At 40.5% G+C, this 18817-nt stretch overlaps 3 protein-coding genes across 5 annotated transcripts in view; all 3 read left to right on the top strand.

Annotated features, from left to right (window-relative positions):
- Positions 1 to 1151, top strand: part of bcor (BCL6 corepressor) — a 36301-nt gene extending 35150 nt beyond the window's left edge. For 2 of the 3 annotated variants that reach the window (XM_061287597.1, XM_061287595.1), the window contains one exon: positions 141 to 1151. In XM_061287597.1, coding sequence (XP_061143581.1) covers positions 141 to 492 — 352 coding nt within the window. In that variant the 3' untranslated portion in view covers positions 493 to 1151. The remainder of the gene's footprint in view (positions 1 to 140) is intronic. The other variant, XM_061287598.1, reaches the window with a different exon arrangement.
- A 631-nt stretch (positions 1152 to 1782) lies between these two features.
- atp6ap2 (ATPase H+ transporting accessory protein 2) lies at positions 1783 to 7086 on the top strand. Its single transcript, XM_061287599.1, has 11 exons — positions 1783 to 1917; positions 2642 to 2772; positions 3028 to 3156; positions 3236 to 3331; positions 3692 to 3829; positions 3910 to 3963; positions 4116 to 4265; positions 4338 to 4457; positions 5049 to 6120; positions 6461 to 6550; positions 6684 to 7086. The coding sequence occupies exons 1-9, from the start codon at positions 1842 to 1844 to the stop codon at positions 5241 to 5243; spliced, it is 1089 nt and encodes a 362-aa protein (XP_061143583.1). The 5' UTR covers positions 1783 to 1841; the 3' UTR covers positions 5244 to 6120; positions 6461 to 6550; positions 6684 to 7086.
- A 530-nt stretch (positions 7087 to 7616) lies between these two features.
- Positions 7617 to 18599, top strand: senp7 (SUMO specific peptidase 7). The gene is made up of 22 exons (XM_061287457.1): positions 7617 to 7790; positions 8294 to 8379; positions 9339 to 9454; positions 10180 to 10437; positions 10721 to 10827; positions 11149 to 11255; positions 11646 to 11886; positions 12450 to 12619; positions 13226 to 13354; positions 13435 to 13468; positions 14192 to 14413; positions 14720 to 15186; positions 15506 to 15633; positions 16054 to 16170; positions 16249 to 16365; positions 16446 to 16541; positions 17068 to 17261; positions 17348 to 17382; positions 17465 to 17508; positions 17580 to 17648; positions 17727 to 17877; positions 18011 to 18599. The coding sequence occupies exons 2-22, from the start codon at positions 8326 to 8328 to the stop codon at positions 18140 to 18142; spliced, it is 2988 nt and encodes a 995-aa protein (XP_061143441.1). The 5' UTR covers positions 7617 to 7790; positions 8294 to 8325; the 3' UTR covers positions 18143 to 18599.
- The last annotated feature ends 218 nt before the right edge of the window (positions 18600 to 18817 follow it).

Genomic DNA, 18817 nt, shown 5'->3' with positions numbered 1-18817 from the left:
TTTTTAATTACATTTTATTTTAATTTCAAATGAATGTTTTTTTTTTGTTTGTTTGTTTTGGACATGAACACGTACATAAGTAGATACAAGTTGTCATTCGTCATCCGTGATCAATGTTCTCTTACTTTGCTCCCTCTCAGGCCTAGAAACTGGCTACTCCTGTCTGATGTGCTCCGTCGTTTGCGCATGTCGGCCCGTGGCTTCCGGCAGGCCTTCCCCCACATGGAGGTGGTGACGGTGTCCGAGGCCGAGTTCTACCGGCAGGCCTCGCTGTCTCAGCTCTTCTCCTGTCCTGAGGAGCTGGAGGGCTTCCAGCCAGACAGCAAGGAACTGCTGGACCTGGTGGAGGACAGTGCCGAACTAGCTGCCCTGCTGGGCTCCACGCTGGAGTGCTTGGACGACCGCTGGGAGCAGGCCAGGGACAAACTGAAGGACAGGATCAAGGCGGCTGGCCAAGTGGGCCTCATCCTTAACCCGGCTCACAAGCACTGACCTTCTTCACCATCTTGGGCTGCGGTTGGCTTTGCGGTCCATCGGGAGTCAGTGTTCCCCGCCCCGGCCGGCACTGTACATACAGACTTTTGGACCTGCTGGCTGACCCGGCCTGTGTTAGCTTAGCCATACGCTTGACTCTCAACAACTGATGGTCGTATTTTTTATAAATTAATATATGTACAAATAAATATAAATGAATATATGTATGTACATATACATTTAGGTGTGTGTGTGTGTACATAGTTTTTTTCTCCTTTCCGATAACCGGACAGCGAGTGAGCGCAGCACATTGTGCATGTGTGCTATATTGAATGTGCTATTTGAGTTCACAGGGAGCACATGATGTACAATTCTTTTGGTTGTATCTTTTTTTCCATTTTGTAATGTTCAAATTGTGCTTCCTGTCCAGTCTGTAATTTAACACGCAGAGCTACAGCGTTGATTGTATAAAAGTTTTATTGTAATACTGATGTTCACCCTTTGGCAAAGAGCTTGTGTATATATCTAACAGTGAGGCTACTGCAGTAAATCAAACTTTTTTTGGGTGTCCATTTTGTTTTGTTTTAACTTTGTAATTAAAATATCTCCTAATTTGTATTTATATTTTACAAAAAGAAGTTGCTTTAAAAAAATAAATATACAAACTGCAAGATGAATGTGCGTGCTGCTCCTTTAATTGTGAGGTTACGATTAGCGCTGGAGGGACTAAATAGAACTAAATGAATTGGGTGTCAATGTCAAATTAAACCGTTTAGCTAAATTGTCCGCGACGACGCAATCCTACATTGCCATCTTTCGGAATACATTTGTATTGTCGCGAGCTGCACTTTATATATCTGCACTCAGCTCCGGACCAACTAGGCAACAGCAAGCGATTTAATGCAGACCTGCAGCGCCATCAAGTGTTGAAATTAAACATTGCACGATGCAAATCAACTCATGGGATTTGGTATTTGCAGGGTTGTTAACGTGTCAAAAGTGCCTCTATGAAAACTAATCATCTTGAATTAGATCTTGAATCATCATCATTAATCGTCTTGAATGAGTCATATTCTTACATATTTTGTCGATCTAATTTCCTGTATTAATTTCGATATAAGAATGAACAAAGTGCGCAACTAAAACGAATACATCTCCAATCAATACATGAGAAATAAAAATAATTAAATTGATAAAAAATATGAATACATATAAAGTAACAATTTAACACCAAATCCCACTTGTACATTCACGATTTTAATTTTGTCCCAAAACCAAAGCGGCTGTTATTGCGCATGCGTTGTTCTCTTCTATACCACGTGACCTTGCGATCATGTGATCTCTGCTGGAACCAAGGAGAAGGAAAGATGTCGCCGACCGGCTGGCCTAGGATGGAGGCTTTATCTTTTACCTTGTGGTTTATCCTTTTCCTCTGCACGACTGGTAAGATCTATGAAATAATTGAGGTTGTCTCTTATGTATTTTAAACGGATCTGCTCTTGCTTTATTTCACATAGGTACTCGATGCGTCAAAGCGTTAGCATATCACAGACGGACCGAGCTCGTAACGTTAGCATTGACGATCATTCATTTAACGCTATTTTGACTTTATGTTGATATGATACGTCTATGTGGTGATTTTCTGTTTTTCTTTGTTGTAATACATTTACCTGGCGGGTTTTATTCTTTTAATCGCTAATAAGCGTTACTTATTGGGGACGCTCAATTTTAAGTAAGTGCGTCTCATCGTTGTTTTGATGAGCAATAATAAACCAATAATGTGCCTTTTTTAATTCTATTTTTTGTTTGATTTTCAATAGTTATGTGGATTGTGAGTCATGTGACAGGTCACGGAACAGGGAACTTCCTCGCCATCTCTTCCTCACGAGCTTCTTTGGGCTTTGGCTTGCGTTTCATAAAAAGGAAAAACAACGCACACATTTGACTGAAATTTGGAAGTTTTATACAAAGTACACAATACATATTGAGCCATTTTGATATCAAGGGGACATGCTTTTTCTTCACACTTGAAAACAGTTCCTATGCGTTCGTTAAAATACCCCAAGGAGCCAGCGTTATATCACGTGACATGACACCCTCTTGCTTGTCTAAAAAAATTTGCCAATTAAAAGAAAATCATGCACTCTTTTTTCTCTCTGTTGTGCAGATGTCCGTGGGGACAGTTTGACGGTTCTGCAGGCTCCTGAGTTTGTGTCGTTCCAGAAAGGAGAGTGGCCCGTCTCTGGCGAGAAGATCCCTGACCTAGTGGCCCTAACAATGGGCTTCTCTGTTCAAGAGGTGCTTCAACCAGTTGAAGTTCTGCTGTTATTACAAACAAAACTTTATTAACTCTAGAGAGTAAGAAATAGACAAGCCTTTTAATCAATAAGTGATCCAATTCAGAGTCTCATCAAACCAAGGGAAAAGGCAATAAAATTAGCATGCCAAACATTGATAACACTGCTAAACATCGTCAAACAAGAACATCTGCTGGTCCTCATCTCCAATTATCATGACACTGAAGCACTTTGGTTGTCTGTTGAATCCACTCAGGATCTGTCTTGGCCGGGCCTGCAGGCTGGTCTCCTGTTCCAGCGTCCTCGCGCTAATGTTCTGGTGGTGGTCCAAGGAGCTGATGGTCTCACCTTTCCTCAGAGTGTGGCCTCCTATCCCTTGGAGAATGTGAGTCACCCTGGACCTGGATTAAAACCAAAATGCATCCCTGGTAGGGTATAGTGAAGTTTCTCCTATTTCTTCCCAGCCGGTGCCCTTCACCCTGGATAGTGTCGCGGAGACGGTGCACTCCCTGTTCGCTGAGGACACGCCTGTTGTGCTGCAGCTCGCACCGAGTGAAGAGGTGCGAACACAGTCATTGAATCTCAAAACTCTGACTTCAAGCTAAGATGTGTTATCCCAACAATTTTGGGCAGAATTCTTTGGTCAGCGCTCCTGGCGAGCCACATAGGACCACTCAATTTTGAACCAGCGCATGAGAAAAAAATCCATAAATACATATGTATTTTTTTGACCAATCTACAGAAGAGTATCTGTGCAAACACCAAGAATATACAAAGAAGACTTAGGCCTGCTACACTACTGTATTTTAATATTGGTCATGTTGATGGTACTCGGAGAGCCATTTTTTTGGATGCATCAGTGCTTCTTAAATTTATTAGACCAAGTATTTGTAATGTGCCTCTTTTGTGTCCTCCATTAGAGGCTGTACATGCTGGGCAAAGCTAACGCCGTGTTCGAGGATCTGCCAGTTACCTTGCAGCAGATTCGAGGTCGTCTGTCCCAAGACGGCTCCGTGCTGGCCACCTTGCCCCTCAACTCACTCAGCAGGAACGCAGAGGTCACATTCCATTAGTACAACTCTCCTATGACCACACACGCTTTACTTCCTGTCTAACCTTGCTCCTGCCATGTCTACAGGCTGATTTGCTGTTCCTCTCTGAGATCCAAGTCCTGCATGACATCGCAGCTCTGGTGAGTTGTCACTAGTTCTTCTGGGGCTCATCAATTTAAAAGAAGAAATGTAATTGCGATGATAATGCATGATAATAGTGGGTCGTTGAGCCCTATTTTTTTTTATTATTATTATTTCTTTCTCTTCTGGCTTCACAATGTTACTCATACAGCTGCAGAGGCACAGGCATCTGGCCAAGGACCACTCTCCAGACCTTTACTCCCTGGAGCTGTCGGCCCTTGAAGAACTGAGCCGTGTCTATGGACAAGACTCTCCTCAGTACCACGATGCCATCGCCATTCTCTCCTCTGTCCTGCAGAAGGTAAAGAGCGAGACTTCCCAATCCATCGTTAAAGACTCCATAACTATGTTTTTTTTTATTTTCATTTTATAGTTTGCAGAGGACATGTACGGCCTTTATGGCAACAGTGCCGTGGTGGAGGTCGTGACCGTGAAGAACTTTGAGGCTCCTCTCACTAGGAAATCCCGCTCAATTCTGGAATCAAAACAGATCGTAAGTCCGTATTGTGCACAGAACACTTTCTGACTCGACTGAGAGTGCCAGGCACTAGGCAAGGTCTTTGTTGAGGGAGGGACCTTATTAGTACAAATGCATGTTCAAAAGCTGCCCACATCTTTAGTGTTAGTGGATCAAATTTGAAGATAAAACACTCTTTGTCATCCAATATTGTTTTTCATCTCAAAGCTAACTTTATTGAAGGAGGGACCTTTATTTGTACAAATGCATGTTCCGATTTACACTTACAGTATTAGTCTCATTTGAAAAAAACTCCACAATTAAAGAATCAATAAAAAAAAGGACTTAATGAAGCACTAATTGGGCACTTATCAGGAAGGCAGCGATCATTTGCACTTGTGTGTTTTGTTTTTTTTGTTTAAAAAAAAAAAAAAAGTTTTCCCCCACAAATACTATAAGTAATGGTCTTTTAGTGGAAAAAATACATCCATGCTCTATTACAATTACAATAATTATATACCACAGTTTTGCAAATAGTGGCGATGAGTGATTGCATATGTCAGGCTGCTGTTAAGCACAAATGTGCAGAATCTATTCATTTAAAAAGTACTGGTATTTTCTTTTCAGAGCAATCCAGGCAGCCCTTACAATTTAGCCTACAAGTACAACTTCAACTACGCCGTGATCTTCAACATCATACTGTGGCTGATGATTGTGCTGGTGCTGGCGGTGATTGCCGTGGGTTACAGCCTGTGGAACATGGACCCGGGATACGACAGCATCATCTACAGGATGACCAACCAGAAGATCAGAATGGATTAAAAACCACGTCCCTCAAGGACCCACTCAATCCATCCATCCCCTTGTATTTCGTGAGTGATCGTTTTTGTGCTTTGTGTTTGAGACATTGAAGTAAACGATGAGTGAGCAATTGGTTTACGATGCTGCTGTGGTAGTTGAAAATGGATATCAACATTATAACACATCATTCCTTGAGGTGTCTGTTTTTGTGATGTGTGGTCATGTTCTGAAAGAGCGTGAATTTGTTGTGAAATTTTTTTAAGTTAAATATATGTGTATATATTGAAAATGCAACTATATGACAGCCTGCTGTACTAAATGTGAAAAGATTATTCTGTAGAGGTGTATTTTGCTTGAAATAACTTGCACCTTTAGTTGAAAGCATCGATTAAAAATAAGAGTTTTAAAATTGCAAAGATGATGAATAAATTATGGCTCACACAATAGTCCATGTTTGATATTGGCAAAATGTTTTACCATGTTGGCCATTTTCAGTATTAAAAAGCACTTCCAGGTTGTGAGTTTATAACAAATTAAAACGGGTAATTACGGTAACCGATCAAAAAGGCATAGATGAACGGTTAAAAAAGGTGGCTCCAGCTTCAATGCTCATTACCGACACCTACTGGTTGAAGTCATATGAACTGAAAAAAGAACGAATCACTTTAGGAAGTCACTCTCGTTCACTGAAAAGATTCGTTCATTTGAACGAATCGTTCACTCACGAGCCAACACGAGTCATGAGTTTCTGAAACACTTCCGGGTCTGATTCCCTCACACACACACACACACACACACACACACACACACACACACACACACACACTCATCGCGGGGAGCGGAAAAAACAAGCAGAGCTAACGATAAGCTGCAACTATGGTCTGACTTATTATAAAAGGTATAATTAAATTGGTTTTATAGTTTTATTTGACCGTAAGTGTCTTTAGTTTAGCCTTCCATTTAACAACGTTGTGTTAAACCATCCAGTGTACCGACCGATCATAGTTTTTGTTAAACATTCAAAGCGTCTTTCTCAGTTTAGCTAATACTGTACGTAATGTACGATGAAAGCGTATAAATAATTCTATGTTTCGCATCAGTGTTGACAATATAGCTAATTTCTGCGTTACCGTTAGTCAATACACAATTTTTACCTAACAATGTCTGATGCAACAAGAACACATGTTACGTGAAATATAATACTACCATACGACTAATAATAGTGTTTTGCATGACAGCGAGCATCTACGCGGTCAGGAAGATCCGGGCGGCCATTGCTAAGACAGAGCAACTGGAAGAGCCCATTGTGACGCCATGTAGTGCTATCGGTAAGATGTACACATTAATGACGTCATTTAAATCCTCTACTCCCATCCTGATGGCTCTCATGGGTAAACATTGATTGATGGGCGAACGAATGTTGTTTGGGTAAAGTGGTCTGTTTTCTACTGTTATTCTCAGCTGAAAAGAGAGCGGCACAAGCCCTGAGAGAGCCACCAGAAGCCGTAATGACTTCAAATCACATCAGCGGGGAAGTGGTCTCCGGGATGCCTTTGACTGTGCAGAAATATGGCTCTTGATGTTAAAACTCAAATCACACTGGTCATTCATAAATAGCCTAAACAGAATCAGTTCCCTTTTGCATCATAGCAACCGAAGCAAACAGCATTGTAATGCTAATATGTCTTAAATATTGTTAATTGAATATTCAGTAATGACCACAGTGTGCTCTTGTTACCCTGCTGTAAAATGTTGATAATGTCTGTTGCAATGTGTGAAGACTCAACTCACAAACCTCTCCAAGGAGGCTGAGCAGGTCTGATGTGTTTTGCAATGATAATATCAATAAAAACTTGAAACACTTCTACTGTTTTATGGCACTCATTGCATGACATAACTATTTACAGTACAACTGAGATTTTGATTTTGGTGTCTATAAATGCCTGAAAAGCACATGTAATGTGGAAGAGTGAAGACATGAACCACTCGTTTTCCATCCCGAATTTCCTCTCTTCATTACAGTCTGATAAAATTGCTTCATGAGTACATTATGACATGTTATGATTAACAAAATGTGTTTTTCTAATTCTTCAACCTGTCATTTTCAAAAGCCTCACGTCAGTATTTATACTGGCTTCTGAAATATAAATACAAAGTCAAATTATTTACACTGTGATTTCCCATCAGCAAATAATGAGCAATGTAACTCAAAATGCTGTTTATTTTTAAAAGTCTATTCCAGTCCTCCAAAACACATTTTAGCTTCGTGTTAGTACACGTTACAATTTGAAGTACGTTAAGTGATCTTTTTTACAATGAAAGAAAGTTTACGTTTTCAAGAAAATAGATTTTTTTTTATTTATATTTGTGTCGTAGTTTCCGGTGTAACCCGGATGTAGCTATGTAAAACAGTGGAACCTCTGTTTCGAGTATCCCCCTTGTTCCTTACTAGTAATGACTATTTCTCATATTTGCGTGTTGACTGTGGCGTGAAGTGCTCGCTCTCAGATTGTTATCTGCACGTCTCCAATATCTCCACGTAAAGCAAAATCGAATCTCCAGAACATGGTAAGATTTTGCCTTCTTCGGTCTTGAGCATCTTTGTTTGAGTGAGCTATCATCACTGCTAGCCTTCTGGGCTAGTGTGGCTAACAGCGGTTTTCATTCTCATTTGAAAAATACCTGCGCAGTAGACGAAAACTGTCACATTTGCGCAGACTTGAATATCAACATCAGAGTAACAGTTTAAATTGCGTGTTAAACTAAAGACACGTCACAGCAGCAAACAGTAGTGGTGTAAGTCGAAGACATTGCACGAGCTGGTCAAGATGCATTCATCTCCCCACGAGGGTTAGTCCTCAACATGTAGCCTGTAGTTAGTCTTGTTTTGAATAAAACATAATAACAATATATTGACACACGCTTGTCTCTTTATGCGTGAGAATTATTCCGGCTTGCACGGTAATACAAGATAGTTACGCCTTTAAATGTGTCATAAGACAAAGAAAATTGCCATTGGGATGCGAATTTTTCTCCTCAAACTTGTCTCTGACCTGTGTTCTCTTTCGTAGTGTTGCTGCTGTGCCTTACTCAGTTGGCAGTCATGATGGACTCCCAGAAAGCCAGAAAGGCATTTGCAGTTGATAGGAATAAGCTGGTAAGTGGGAATCGACTGTGGACACCACTGGCCTACTCTCCAAAGGCAGGACTGTCCAATTCTGCAATTAAATGAGCAACATTTCATTCATTTATGAAGTCCATGAGAGGAGTATATTGTCATCTATATTATCGTCAACGGTGTTTTGACAGTGTGGAATTTTACATTTCTGAGTGTTATTCTTTCTTAAAAGAAAACATAAATGGCAGTTGCAAAGTGGGGGGAAGTGATGCAAGTCCTTATATGGTACGTTGTGTGGTCAGATGGGCTTGGGAAGCCTGTGGTTGGTGAGGAACAGCACAGTACGGCAACTCAAATTAGACAAACTACCGTAAACCCCAATTAAAAAAGATGCACTCGTGTTTTCTGTATACGTATCATTCACATCATAATAGAGAATAATGGTACGATAAAATCGACTGCAATATTGATAACTGTAATATAATTTGTGCTTCAATAAATAAGAGTCAGAATGTGTTCTTGTTTTGTTTTTTTCCGCCCTTAGGCTTTGCCCGTTCAATTCACATGAATGTGTGAACGTAATTGTACATTTGTAATACAGAGATTAATATCTAACTGTCATGTCAGATTCATTTTCAATCTAAAAAATATACTCAGGAAATATTAATAGAGAAAAAGCAAAAATATAATTGGGGCTTTGTGTGAAATGTTTTTAAGTGACGCATTGACTATGAAGTGTTTCACTAAGCATCTGCAATTTAGTGTACAATAACAACAAATCAACTTTTAAGTCTTGAAACTCCGACATACAGTATAGCAAATAGCCTGGGGTTCTAATTATTTTTTTTTAATTATTACAGTATATGTAAACATGGTAACAAAAAAAACCTGTGAATTTCAAATGGGTAAGCCACACACATGAGCGCAAATGTTGTCAATTGGTTGTCACGACTCATCTTGATACATCTAGTGAGCTCATTATTATTTGTTGTAAACAGGTGTCCTGGGCTGCAAATTCTGGTTGCAAACTCCAAAAATCGGATTTAAAGCACAAAAGGGGATCCAAGGCATTTGATCGAAATCATGCCGCTTTGGCCAAATGCGGGATGGCCGGGTAAGTAAACACCCAATAGACATTTTGTCCTCCTGACCCATTGGGAGACAATTAAGTTTGAGTTTTTTCAGTAAATCAGCAACATACCATATTGTTGATGTTAGGTGAAATTCTTGCCCTCGCCAAATGACAGCTTTTCAGGGGAAAAGAAAAAACAGCTCGATTGAGTTCCCATGACGTTGCTTTGTTCAATTTCTTCTAACTTATTTTATATTTCATTTACCACATCAATTGAAAAAATTGCAAATTTATTGCTTGGGCTCATTTTATTAAAACGGTTCAAACGCGCATTTCAAAGTTTGCAGTCCTGCTGAACCACCACCTTGCAGAACGCCTTACGATACATCATAAAGGAAAACCCCTGTTGTACATCAGCTTCATAGAGTTCTTAAAGTTCTTAGGTTTTGAGTGATGCAATAAATAAAACTAGTGTTGCACTCAAGTAACTCGATGTGTAATGATAATCCATAGCACAGAGTAATACGCGTTCAGAGCCGATCATTCTAAATTTTACCATACACAGATACACAACAACATAGTCAGTCTTATGGACTAGCTTCTAACCAAGGTAATCAGAAGCCACCAATCGTTTTATCTGTGTCAGCTTTATCTGTGTCACACCAGCCCTCCCTACGACGGCTTATGCAAGTGTATTTTAATGACAGCTTCAACTGGCGGGTAAAAGACATCGGCGATTAATGCCTCTGTTTTTTTTTGTCCCACAGAAAGAGGCCTTGTCTGGTTCTCACCGATGTGTTTAAGACAGAGGCTGGGAGGGCTTTTTTGGACAAGCAACCAGGTCACACGTGCAGCAAAAAAGCAGAAACGGCATGCAAGAGACACCCATGCATAAAAGAAGCCGCGCATGCACCCATGCATTTTAATAGAGTCAGACATCGAGGTCAGAAGCCACCCAGGAATGCCACAAAGAAGACCGCAATGCCAAAGTGTGTCCGAAAGCATGCTTCATCATCCCTACAAAGGTAGTGTGCCATTTTAATCGAGTAAATTTGATCCAGAAATCGGGAGAATTAACTGGACACGGCCATAAATACTGGCGTTTTAAGTCTATAAAGTAAACTCACTGGTTTATGAATTTTTGGTTGGAAGGGCCATTTATCAACTTGTCATGCGCATAGCTTTTGGTTCGTTGCACGTTCACTGCTTTCTTGGCTCCCAATTAGTCTCTTTGCTAACCTTTCTGTGGTGCCATCACACGCACGCACACGGAAAGGAAAACTTTTGTGACGTTTGGTGTCTCTGCAGGTTAAAAGTCAGGAAGAGGTTACGTCGCACTGTCATTGGAGAGGAAAACAAAGATGTGGAGAAGATGGTCCATGTCGGTGCAAATGGGGAGGACTACAGTGTTGTCGGTAGGTAGCACTTGTGTCCTTTCTGTGGTAATTGATGTGATGGTTAGGGGAAATGTTCGAGTGACACATGTCACAATGACAAACACATCCTCAAAACAACAGCAGTCTCGGAAATATTTAACTCACCTATGTATAATAAAAAAGATCATTTGAATGAAGTGTTAGCTAAGGGCAGCTTTAACGGAGCTTCAAGCTGTTCTTTTTCCTGGCCAAAAAAAACATCTGCAATGACGCTGCACCGTTTCCCTGTTCTACTTTCTTGACAACACACTGTTCCTAGCAGCAATCAGGTTGTCAGTACTTGTGGTGTTTTGTCTACAGACTGCGGCTTGTCAGTGAGCTGGAAGCCGGCGGAGGATGCCGGAGACGCTGATGAGTTTTCCCCAACTCCCATCAAGGACATTGGAACCCGAGAGAAACATTGTCCGGTGAATGGCCGCCAAGCATTCCATCACTATGATTGTGTGCATTTGACTAGGTTTCCATTCATTTCTTCCTGTCATCAAAACTAGAAAATACTCAAGGCACCAAGATTGTCGAGATGAATGTATTTTCTCTGACAGTGAATGACTTGTGCCTTTGCGTGGTACCCTGCGCCAAACAAAGAAAAGGCCTTTAGATTAGGGGCAACTATTTGAGGCGATCTTGTGCTCGCCAGAGAATTAAAGGTGCCCCTCTTGGTTGCAATCAAAGTTACCGTGGTCCGCCCCTTTCGTGTGTAGAAATGATGAATCAAAAAGTCTGCAAAGATGACATTCAATAATAAATTGATCAATGCCAATCTATAGTAACAAATTGTCTGTGTTCTCTGTCAACAGAAGAGGAAAAGAAGTGTCGGCAAATTGATCGAATGCAATGGAACAAGCAGCCAAAAACGGCAACGAGAAAGCGTGCTTCGCCTTACTGGGGAAGGTGCACGAGACGGAGGACTGGCACCGGTTAGTTTGACTGAACCTGGAGAAGACTGTGATGCGGAGTCAGCGGACGCCATTGGAAGTCCCGGTTGCAGTCGGCTGGCCACACAGGAGGATGCCGCGCCAGACATCACGGGAGAGCTCAGTAAGTGATGCTTCGTCCCGAATTTCAACGACCAATTCAGAGTGCACACCCACTCGCAGTCAGCTGTCGTATGCTCATACCCGAAACCCTAATGAGGATAAGTAGGACAAAGATTGGATGAAGAGTGAATGTTAGTTTTCTATTTTCCTTCTCAAATAAAGCAAAAAGAAATGTTGCCCATATGTTTATTTTTGGGGAAGTGGGCTTGCTTTTTTTTTTTTTTTAATAATGTAGGATTGAAATTAAATCATGATAAAAAAAGAATGTATACTATAAATTTCTTCATTTGATATTTTTATAAAAACCAAAAATGTATTAAAACAAACATGCTTGTCTTTGCATTATTAAAAATAATAAAATGAAACTAGTGGATTATTTTTATTAAATAGCAACAATATATGCATAAACTTTAACAGAAATATTTTTTCTCCACCGCTAGCGCAGAACCTCTCCTTAAACAATTTTCTAAGTGCATGCGATGTATATAAGAGTAGGCCACATTCTTTCCTCAACTTGAGGCCCCCTTTTTTTATTTTTTAGTATCTATATATTTTTGCTTTCAGTTGTGCTGTCTAGCGACGATGAAGAGAGCGGCGACGTTATTCGACGTCGAGTCAAGAATGTCCGTACGCTGCTCTTGGCAGGAGATGCCAACGACGAGGACCATGGGCAACATTTAGCGCAGGATATTGAGTCCAAAGAACCCGACGGCCCTGACGTGCAGAACGTGGAGGTGGGCTTGATATTTCCCTCTGTATTTCATTCAAATTTGTGAAGGTCACCCTGTGTGAGGACAAATTATAAAATAAGGTTGCTTGAAATATTTCTGGTCTGGATTGCTGCTGCACAACTGCTGACTAGAGCTACAAATTACAATTCCCTGAATGCCACGCAACATCAATAAATTGAAAACAATAACAGTGGTTAACATAAATTTATATTCATTTCTTATATAAGGTTTTGTTGTTTTAAAAATTATTAAGGTAAATTCGTTTACATTAAAGCAGTGCAAACAAAAAAGGCCATAAATATGGTTTCAAGCTCAACAGAGACTGGCTGTTTTCTTTTTCTCATTATGTCCATGTGTCCAGCAGGGGGAGCTTTAGTAACAATGGGGATTAAAAATAAAAATAAAACTTCATTACTCAATTTTTTACTCAACAGTCAATTGCCTGGTGGCTCATCCACTGGATTTGTACTGAGGAAGAAAAAAAAAAAACGACCATTGATTTTGGCCCTGTGTTTAAAATCACCGTTATGTAATCCAAGGCCAGGAGAGAGAAATTCTGCACTATGGTGTATATATAACTCATTGTGCATGTAATGATTTTCTATACAGGTATTCCATGTGGTTGTAGGCAGGTCCGGGTTAGTGTCTCTCAACCCCGAAATCGACCACAGTGTCTTTAGTGTGGCCTTCTCCTCCATGTTCTGTGGCGGTTATCAAGGGGAAGCAAATGGAAACATGGTAAATGATGACCCATCTCACACACACTATTATCACCCATGATGTAAATATACTTTTTTTTTTACCCCCTACCTCGACAGGTAGTGAACCAAAAAATCATCATACCATTGAAAGGTAATGTTGCCCGTCACACCACCTTCTCACAAGCTAAGTGGTTTGTCTATCTTAGAATCTAGAAAAGTGTGAGTTCCTAGAAAAAGACTCTAATAAACCTGTGGAAGATCAAGCCCTTCCTTCAGTACATCAACATCTATACTGAAGATGTTTATTATTGTGGCATTTCAACAGGAATGGTTTCTTACTAGAGATGCGCTGGAAATTTGGTCACTGCAAATGTTTGTCTGAAAATCACCAATAAGGGATGGGCACCTGATCTCCTAGTTAGTTAGTTATTTAGTTAGCCTGACTAGACCTACAATTATATAAACAAGTACATTATTGCACATTATTAAAATGAATAGGATCTTTTTTTATTGAACTTTAACAAATTAAAACATGCTACGCATTGTCCTTTTAAGGAATTATCAATATTTGTTGAGAAAAAAACCGAAACTGTAAATAATAACTAAATAAGAAATAGTGTAATAGAAATAAGTATAATATATCTCAATATAAAATACCCACAAAAATAACCCTAACCCTAAAGGAAAAAAGAAAAAAAATGTTGGTCACTCTCTATACAGTAGCACAAAAAAACTGTAGTAAAGTCCACTCTCCATTATAATTTTGTTATCTCTTATTTTTTATGTATTCCTCAGATGCTCTTGGAGGGGGATGTATCATTTAAGTATATGATGCAGCTGTTTTAAGCCAATTGTGCTTGCATGTCGTCCTCAGATTCAAGCCAGCAGGTCGATGTGAAATTGACTTTAGAGCCTACGGAGCTGAGGAGGTACAGTGTATGGTACCAGGAGGAACTGAAAGCCAATGGACTCCACTGGGCATCCAGCGTTGAGCCTTGTACCATCCTTTTCTTTTGTGTGACACAAAGTGCCGCAGTGACTGTGCAGAAGAATCTTCACTTCTTGTATACCCAACATGATGCACCACCCAGCACTGGTAATTGGACATTACACCAATGTGAATGGAGTTCAGCCGATATTTTACATTTTGTGCAAAAGGGCTTATTGACTGTAATGTCATAATTTGCGTCATCTGTCAATGATGCCATTGATAAGATCCGAGAAATGACATTGCAGCAACCGCACCTTCGTTCGCTCCAAGGTCGTTTTGTGCTTCCATAGTGTATATGTGAGCCTTGGAAGCTTAACTATTTTTAGCCTTGTCTCTGGGCTGGAAAGCGGAAGTTCCGCTTTTGCCCCCTTCAGAACACAACTCTCATTCTGATGGATTTTGTTCTCATAGGAAACCCGAGCCCCTTCCTTGTGCTGACTCTCAAGGACCCTCTGCAGGGCATGGATGGAGCGCTATTGAACTCTCTTTTGGAATTATACTGTCTCAGCTGTTTGTCTAATGACGAAGACTATGCCGATACGCTCGATCTGAAGAACTTCAGCAGTCCAAGTCTTTCATTAAATGAAAGTTTGGAGCTGATAAAATCAAGTGGCCGAGACCCCATGTTGTTGCGGATGCTCGGCCTGGACACGCCTGCCTCGACGACGGACCTGGACGAAAGCAGTTCATACTCTGAATCAGACGTGGATGCACCAAAGGACACAACATCAGAGGCGGAGAATTCACCATTGTTGGACATGTTTGAGCCACAGACCTTCTTTGAGTTTGAGCATGAGACGACCCCAGAGCAGGGGACGGATACAGAAGTGGAGCTCGGAGTGCAACCCACCCCAGACGAGGAGCAAATAGATGAACGGGTACGACAACCCCTTTGTTGTCTCGATTTTTTTTTTTTTCTCCATTATATGCACATTTTCATCCCAAATAGGCCCAACCGTAACCGGAAATTATTTTATGGATACATTTCATCCAATTTCAATCAAGGGCCTCTTATTTAGCTCAGTTCATAGATTCTAATATTTCACACACGGACATAAAGAAGCCAACTTGGACACCGTTGCGAAGCAAAACAGCAGTACCTGTCGAGTCACAAAATTGCTGAATGAAAATGGCGCAGTGTGAACGGGTATGGAAGAAGTTTGCAGACAAAGATAACATACTCCTGTTGTGTTGCAGGTGGACAAAACGACAGACACACCTCTGTACACGCTATGTCGGCGTAGAACTACAGGAGCGTACACAGTGACCATGTGTCAACCGGACTCTACTTGGGTTAAATACAAACATCAGGGCCTATCCCACCGGTAAGTCCTGGGGTGGTATGAATGCAGCTGCAATAGTATGTAAAGAAATCTGTTTTGTTGTATCCAATTTAATTCTTGTTTTATTGAGAGTCAGAAGTATCGAACATGCGCTTAAAGACCCTGTCAAGTCATGATGATGTACATTAAGTGCTAAAAACACGCAACGACAGAACGATTTCGCACTGAATTGTTTTGGGGCGTTCCAATACAACTTTTTCCACTTCCTATATTGATATTGCAGCCTAGAGTACTGTTCATTACCAATAATCAGCAGGAATGATACTTTTCCTTGTAATAGTATGGACTTTTTTTTCCCCCTCACACCCACACCTTTTTTTAATTTATAACATTACTATTTTATTCTCGTTAGTATGGCAATACACTTTCTTAAATCGTATTTGTTCTTTAACTTGTGTTTAGATTGATCCAGTTTCCTCCTCCGCCACTCAAAGGTGGAATCACAGTGACAATGGAAGACCTGCAGTGTCTCGACAGCGGCCAGTACCTCAATGACGTCATCATCGACTTTTACCTCAAGTGAGTGCGACGGTGACTATACATCACGGTGCTCTTTGCTCACTTGGAGTTCAATTAATTTATGTGCCCTCAACTCAGATATCTCCTCCAGAACTCGTTACGTGACGTTGTCGAGCGCTCGCACATCTTCAGCAGCTTCTTCTACAAGCAGCTCACTCGCAGAGACAATGCTAGCGAAGGCAATATTACAGAATCGTGAGTTTTTTTTTTTCATCTCAAGATGGAAAAAGATTTGAGAGAACTACTATTCATCCCATTTCTTTTCTTACCTTTAGCTGTCAGAGGCAGAAACGGCACCAGAGAGTGAAGACGTGGACGCGCCACGTGGACATTTTTGAAAAGGACTTCCTATTTGTTCCTGTCAATCAGGAGTAAGTTAACATACATGCACAAATGTGAGGGAGAAAAGTCACAGTTATAAAGCTAAATTCATAAAACTTACGAGAATAAATTTGTTACAAAAGAAAAAGCTTAAATAAATTGTGAATAAAGTGATATTTTAGTATTTGTTTTCATTTTACACGAATAGTTATCTTATTAATAGTTGTATTGCAAAAATATTTCAAAATACTCCCTAATGTTATGATAAAGTTGTAATGTTATGAGAAAAAAATTAAATGCTGTAAAGATAATGTGACTCAATCTGGAATATTGAAGAAATTTGGGAAGGTCACAAAAAGGTTAGTTTTTTTAATTAGCATTTAGAAACATTTTGAAAAGGACCTTTGCTACTGCAAGAATAAAGTTGTAATATCCAGAGAATATTTAATGTTACTAGGAGAAAAAATGTGACAACTATGGTAACAACACAGCATGTTGGATGGATAAAGGCGATGTTTTGCAATGCTAATTAACATGCTAATAGGATTTTTTCATTATTATTTTTTTTATTTATAGAGCTCACTGGTATCTGGTGGTCATCTGCTTTCCTGGACTGGAGGAGTCTAGGTTAGAGCCTTGGGCAGAAAGTATCCACAACGGCATAGACGCTTCAACCGAGCAAGAGGAACCTGAAGGCCCTGGAAGCTCAAATGAGGCGCCGGCCACATCACGGAAGACGAACCGCAGTGACAGTGTGGACGCAGATTCTGGTCTGATACATTTTGACCGTATCACTTGATGCAGTCATCTGTTTCACCTGAATGAGTGCAAATCAATTTAATTTCTTGTGTTTCAGGAAAAGAGCCGACTAAATCTTCTTCTCGTCGATTGGTGAGTCGAAATCATTTTTGTATACCATGCTTCCTCAAAGAGTCCGAGCCATTACTGATTTTTATTTTTGCTTCCTTAATAGAATTGCACAGAGAAAACCTGCCATACAAAGTTTGTGTCAAAGAGGTGAGACTGGGCACAAAATGGCCTCCTTCTACCTTTTGATGATGTTAATGACTCATTTTTTCCCCTTTTAGGCCCTGCATTCTCATAATGGACTCCCTTAAATTGTCCCTTCACGAGCGCATCTTTAAACTATTGCGAGAGTAAGCCATTTTTGCAGTTGTCGTTTGTGCTTGTTATAGGAAATTATTATTCACGCCGTGACTACTTTGTCCCATCAGGTACCTGCAGTCAGAATGGGAAGCACGACGCGGATCGACGCGTGACTTTGGTCCCGACCAGATGAAAAGTTCCCACTGTCACGTCCCTCTGCAGGACAATAATAGCGATTGTGGTCTCTACTTGCTGCAATATGTGGAGAGTTTCCTCAAGGTAGTTAACATCTTTATTTTTCATACTATACCACAGTGTGATAATGATTTTAGATGCACACAACTCCCCTCTAATCTTAAAGAGGGCAGGCGTTCGAGAAAATGGATGACTACTATTTTGTTTGGGCTTCCAGGACCCTGTGGTGCACTTTGATCTGCCACTACAACTGCAACGCTGGTTTCCACGGAGACAGGTGCGCAGGAAGCGGGACGAAATACGCGAGCTGGTGCTGCTGCTGTACCGTCAGCAGATGAGCAAAACGTGAGCAAGGACACGGCCAACCCAGGAATCAGCGTCGCTCATACTGAGCAATCCATTTTTTTCTTCTGCACTTGAACTCGCAAATTGCGGCTCCTCACTCGGTCAGCTAAAATGGCAACGACGCTGACGGCCAGCTACTTTTGAGTGAAAGTAATGGAAGGACCAATGGATGTACAATGTCTTTTTCTGTTGACTCTGGAGTTTTTTATAGATTGTTATACTATTATTTGCAAGTTGTTTTTGATAAATATGATGGTCTTTATTTAATTTGTACACAAACTCAAAGTATCTCCAGAATTAACTGTTTTAAATATAGTTTGTGTGACAAAAATTATATTCATCGGATTTGATTTTCAGATTTTTAACGATTCTGACCATGCGGTTCACTGCAATGTTTAAAGTCACAAAAAATAAAATAGTGCTGTAGGGTACATAACGCACGAAATACTTGCACAATTAAATATTCAACATCTGCAATTTCTTATGTTTGACACAAGATTTTTTAAGTCCCAATGATCGTCACACACACACCTGGGTGTGGTGAAATTTGTCCTCTGCATTTAACCCATCCCCGTGTGATTTTAATCCATCCCCTGGGGGAGAGGGGAGCAGTGAGCAGCAGCGGTGCCGCGCTCGGGAATCAGTTGGTGATCTAACCCCCCAATTCCAACCCTTAATG

The sequence above is a fragment of the Syngnathus typhle genome, linkage group LG9, assembly GCF_033458585.1.
Source record: "Syngnathus typhle isolate RoL2023-S1 ecotype Sweden linkage group LG9, RoL_Styp_1.0, whole genome shotgun sequence".
NCBI lineage: Eukaryota > Metazoa > Chordata > Actinopteri > Syngnathiformes > Syngnathidae > Syngnathus > Syngnathus typhle.
This window is presented reverse-complemented; position numbering and strand designations above follow the sequence as displayed.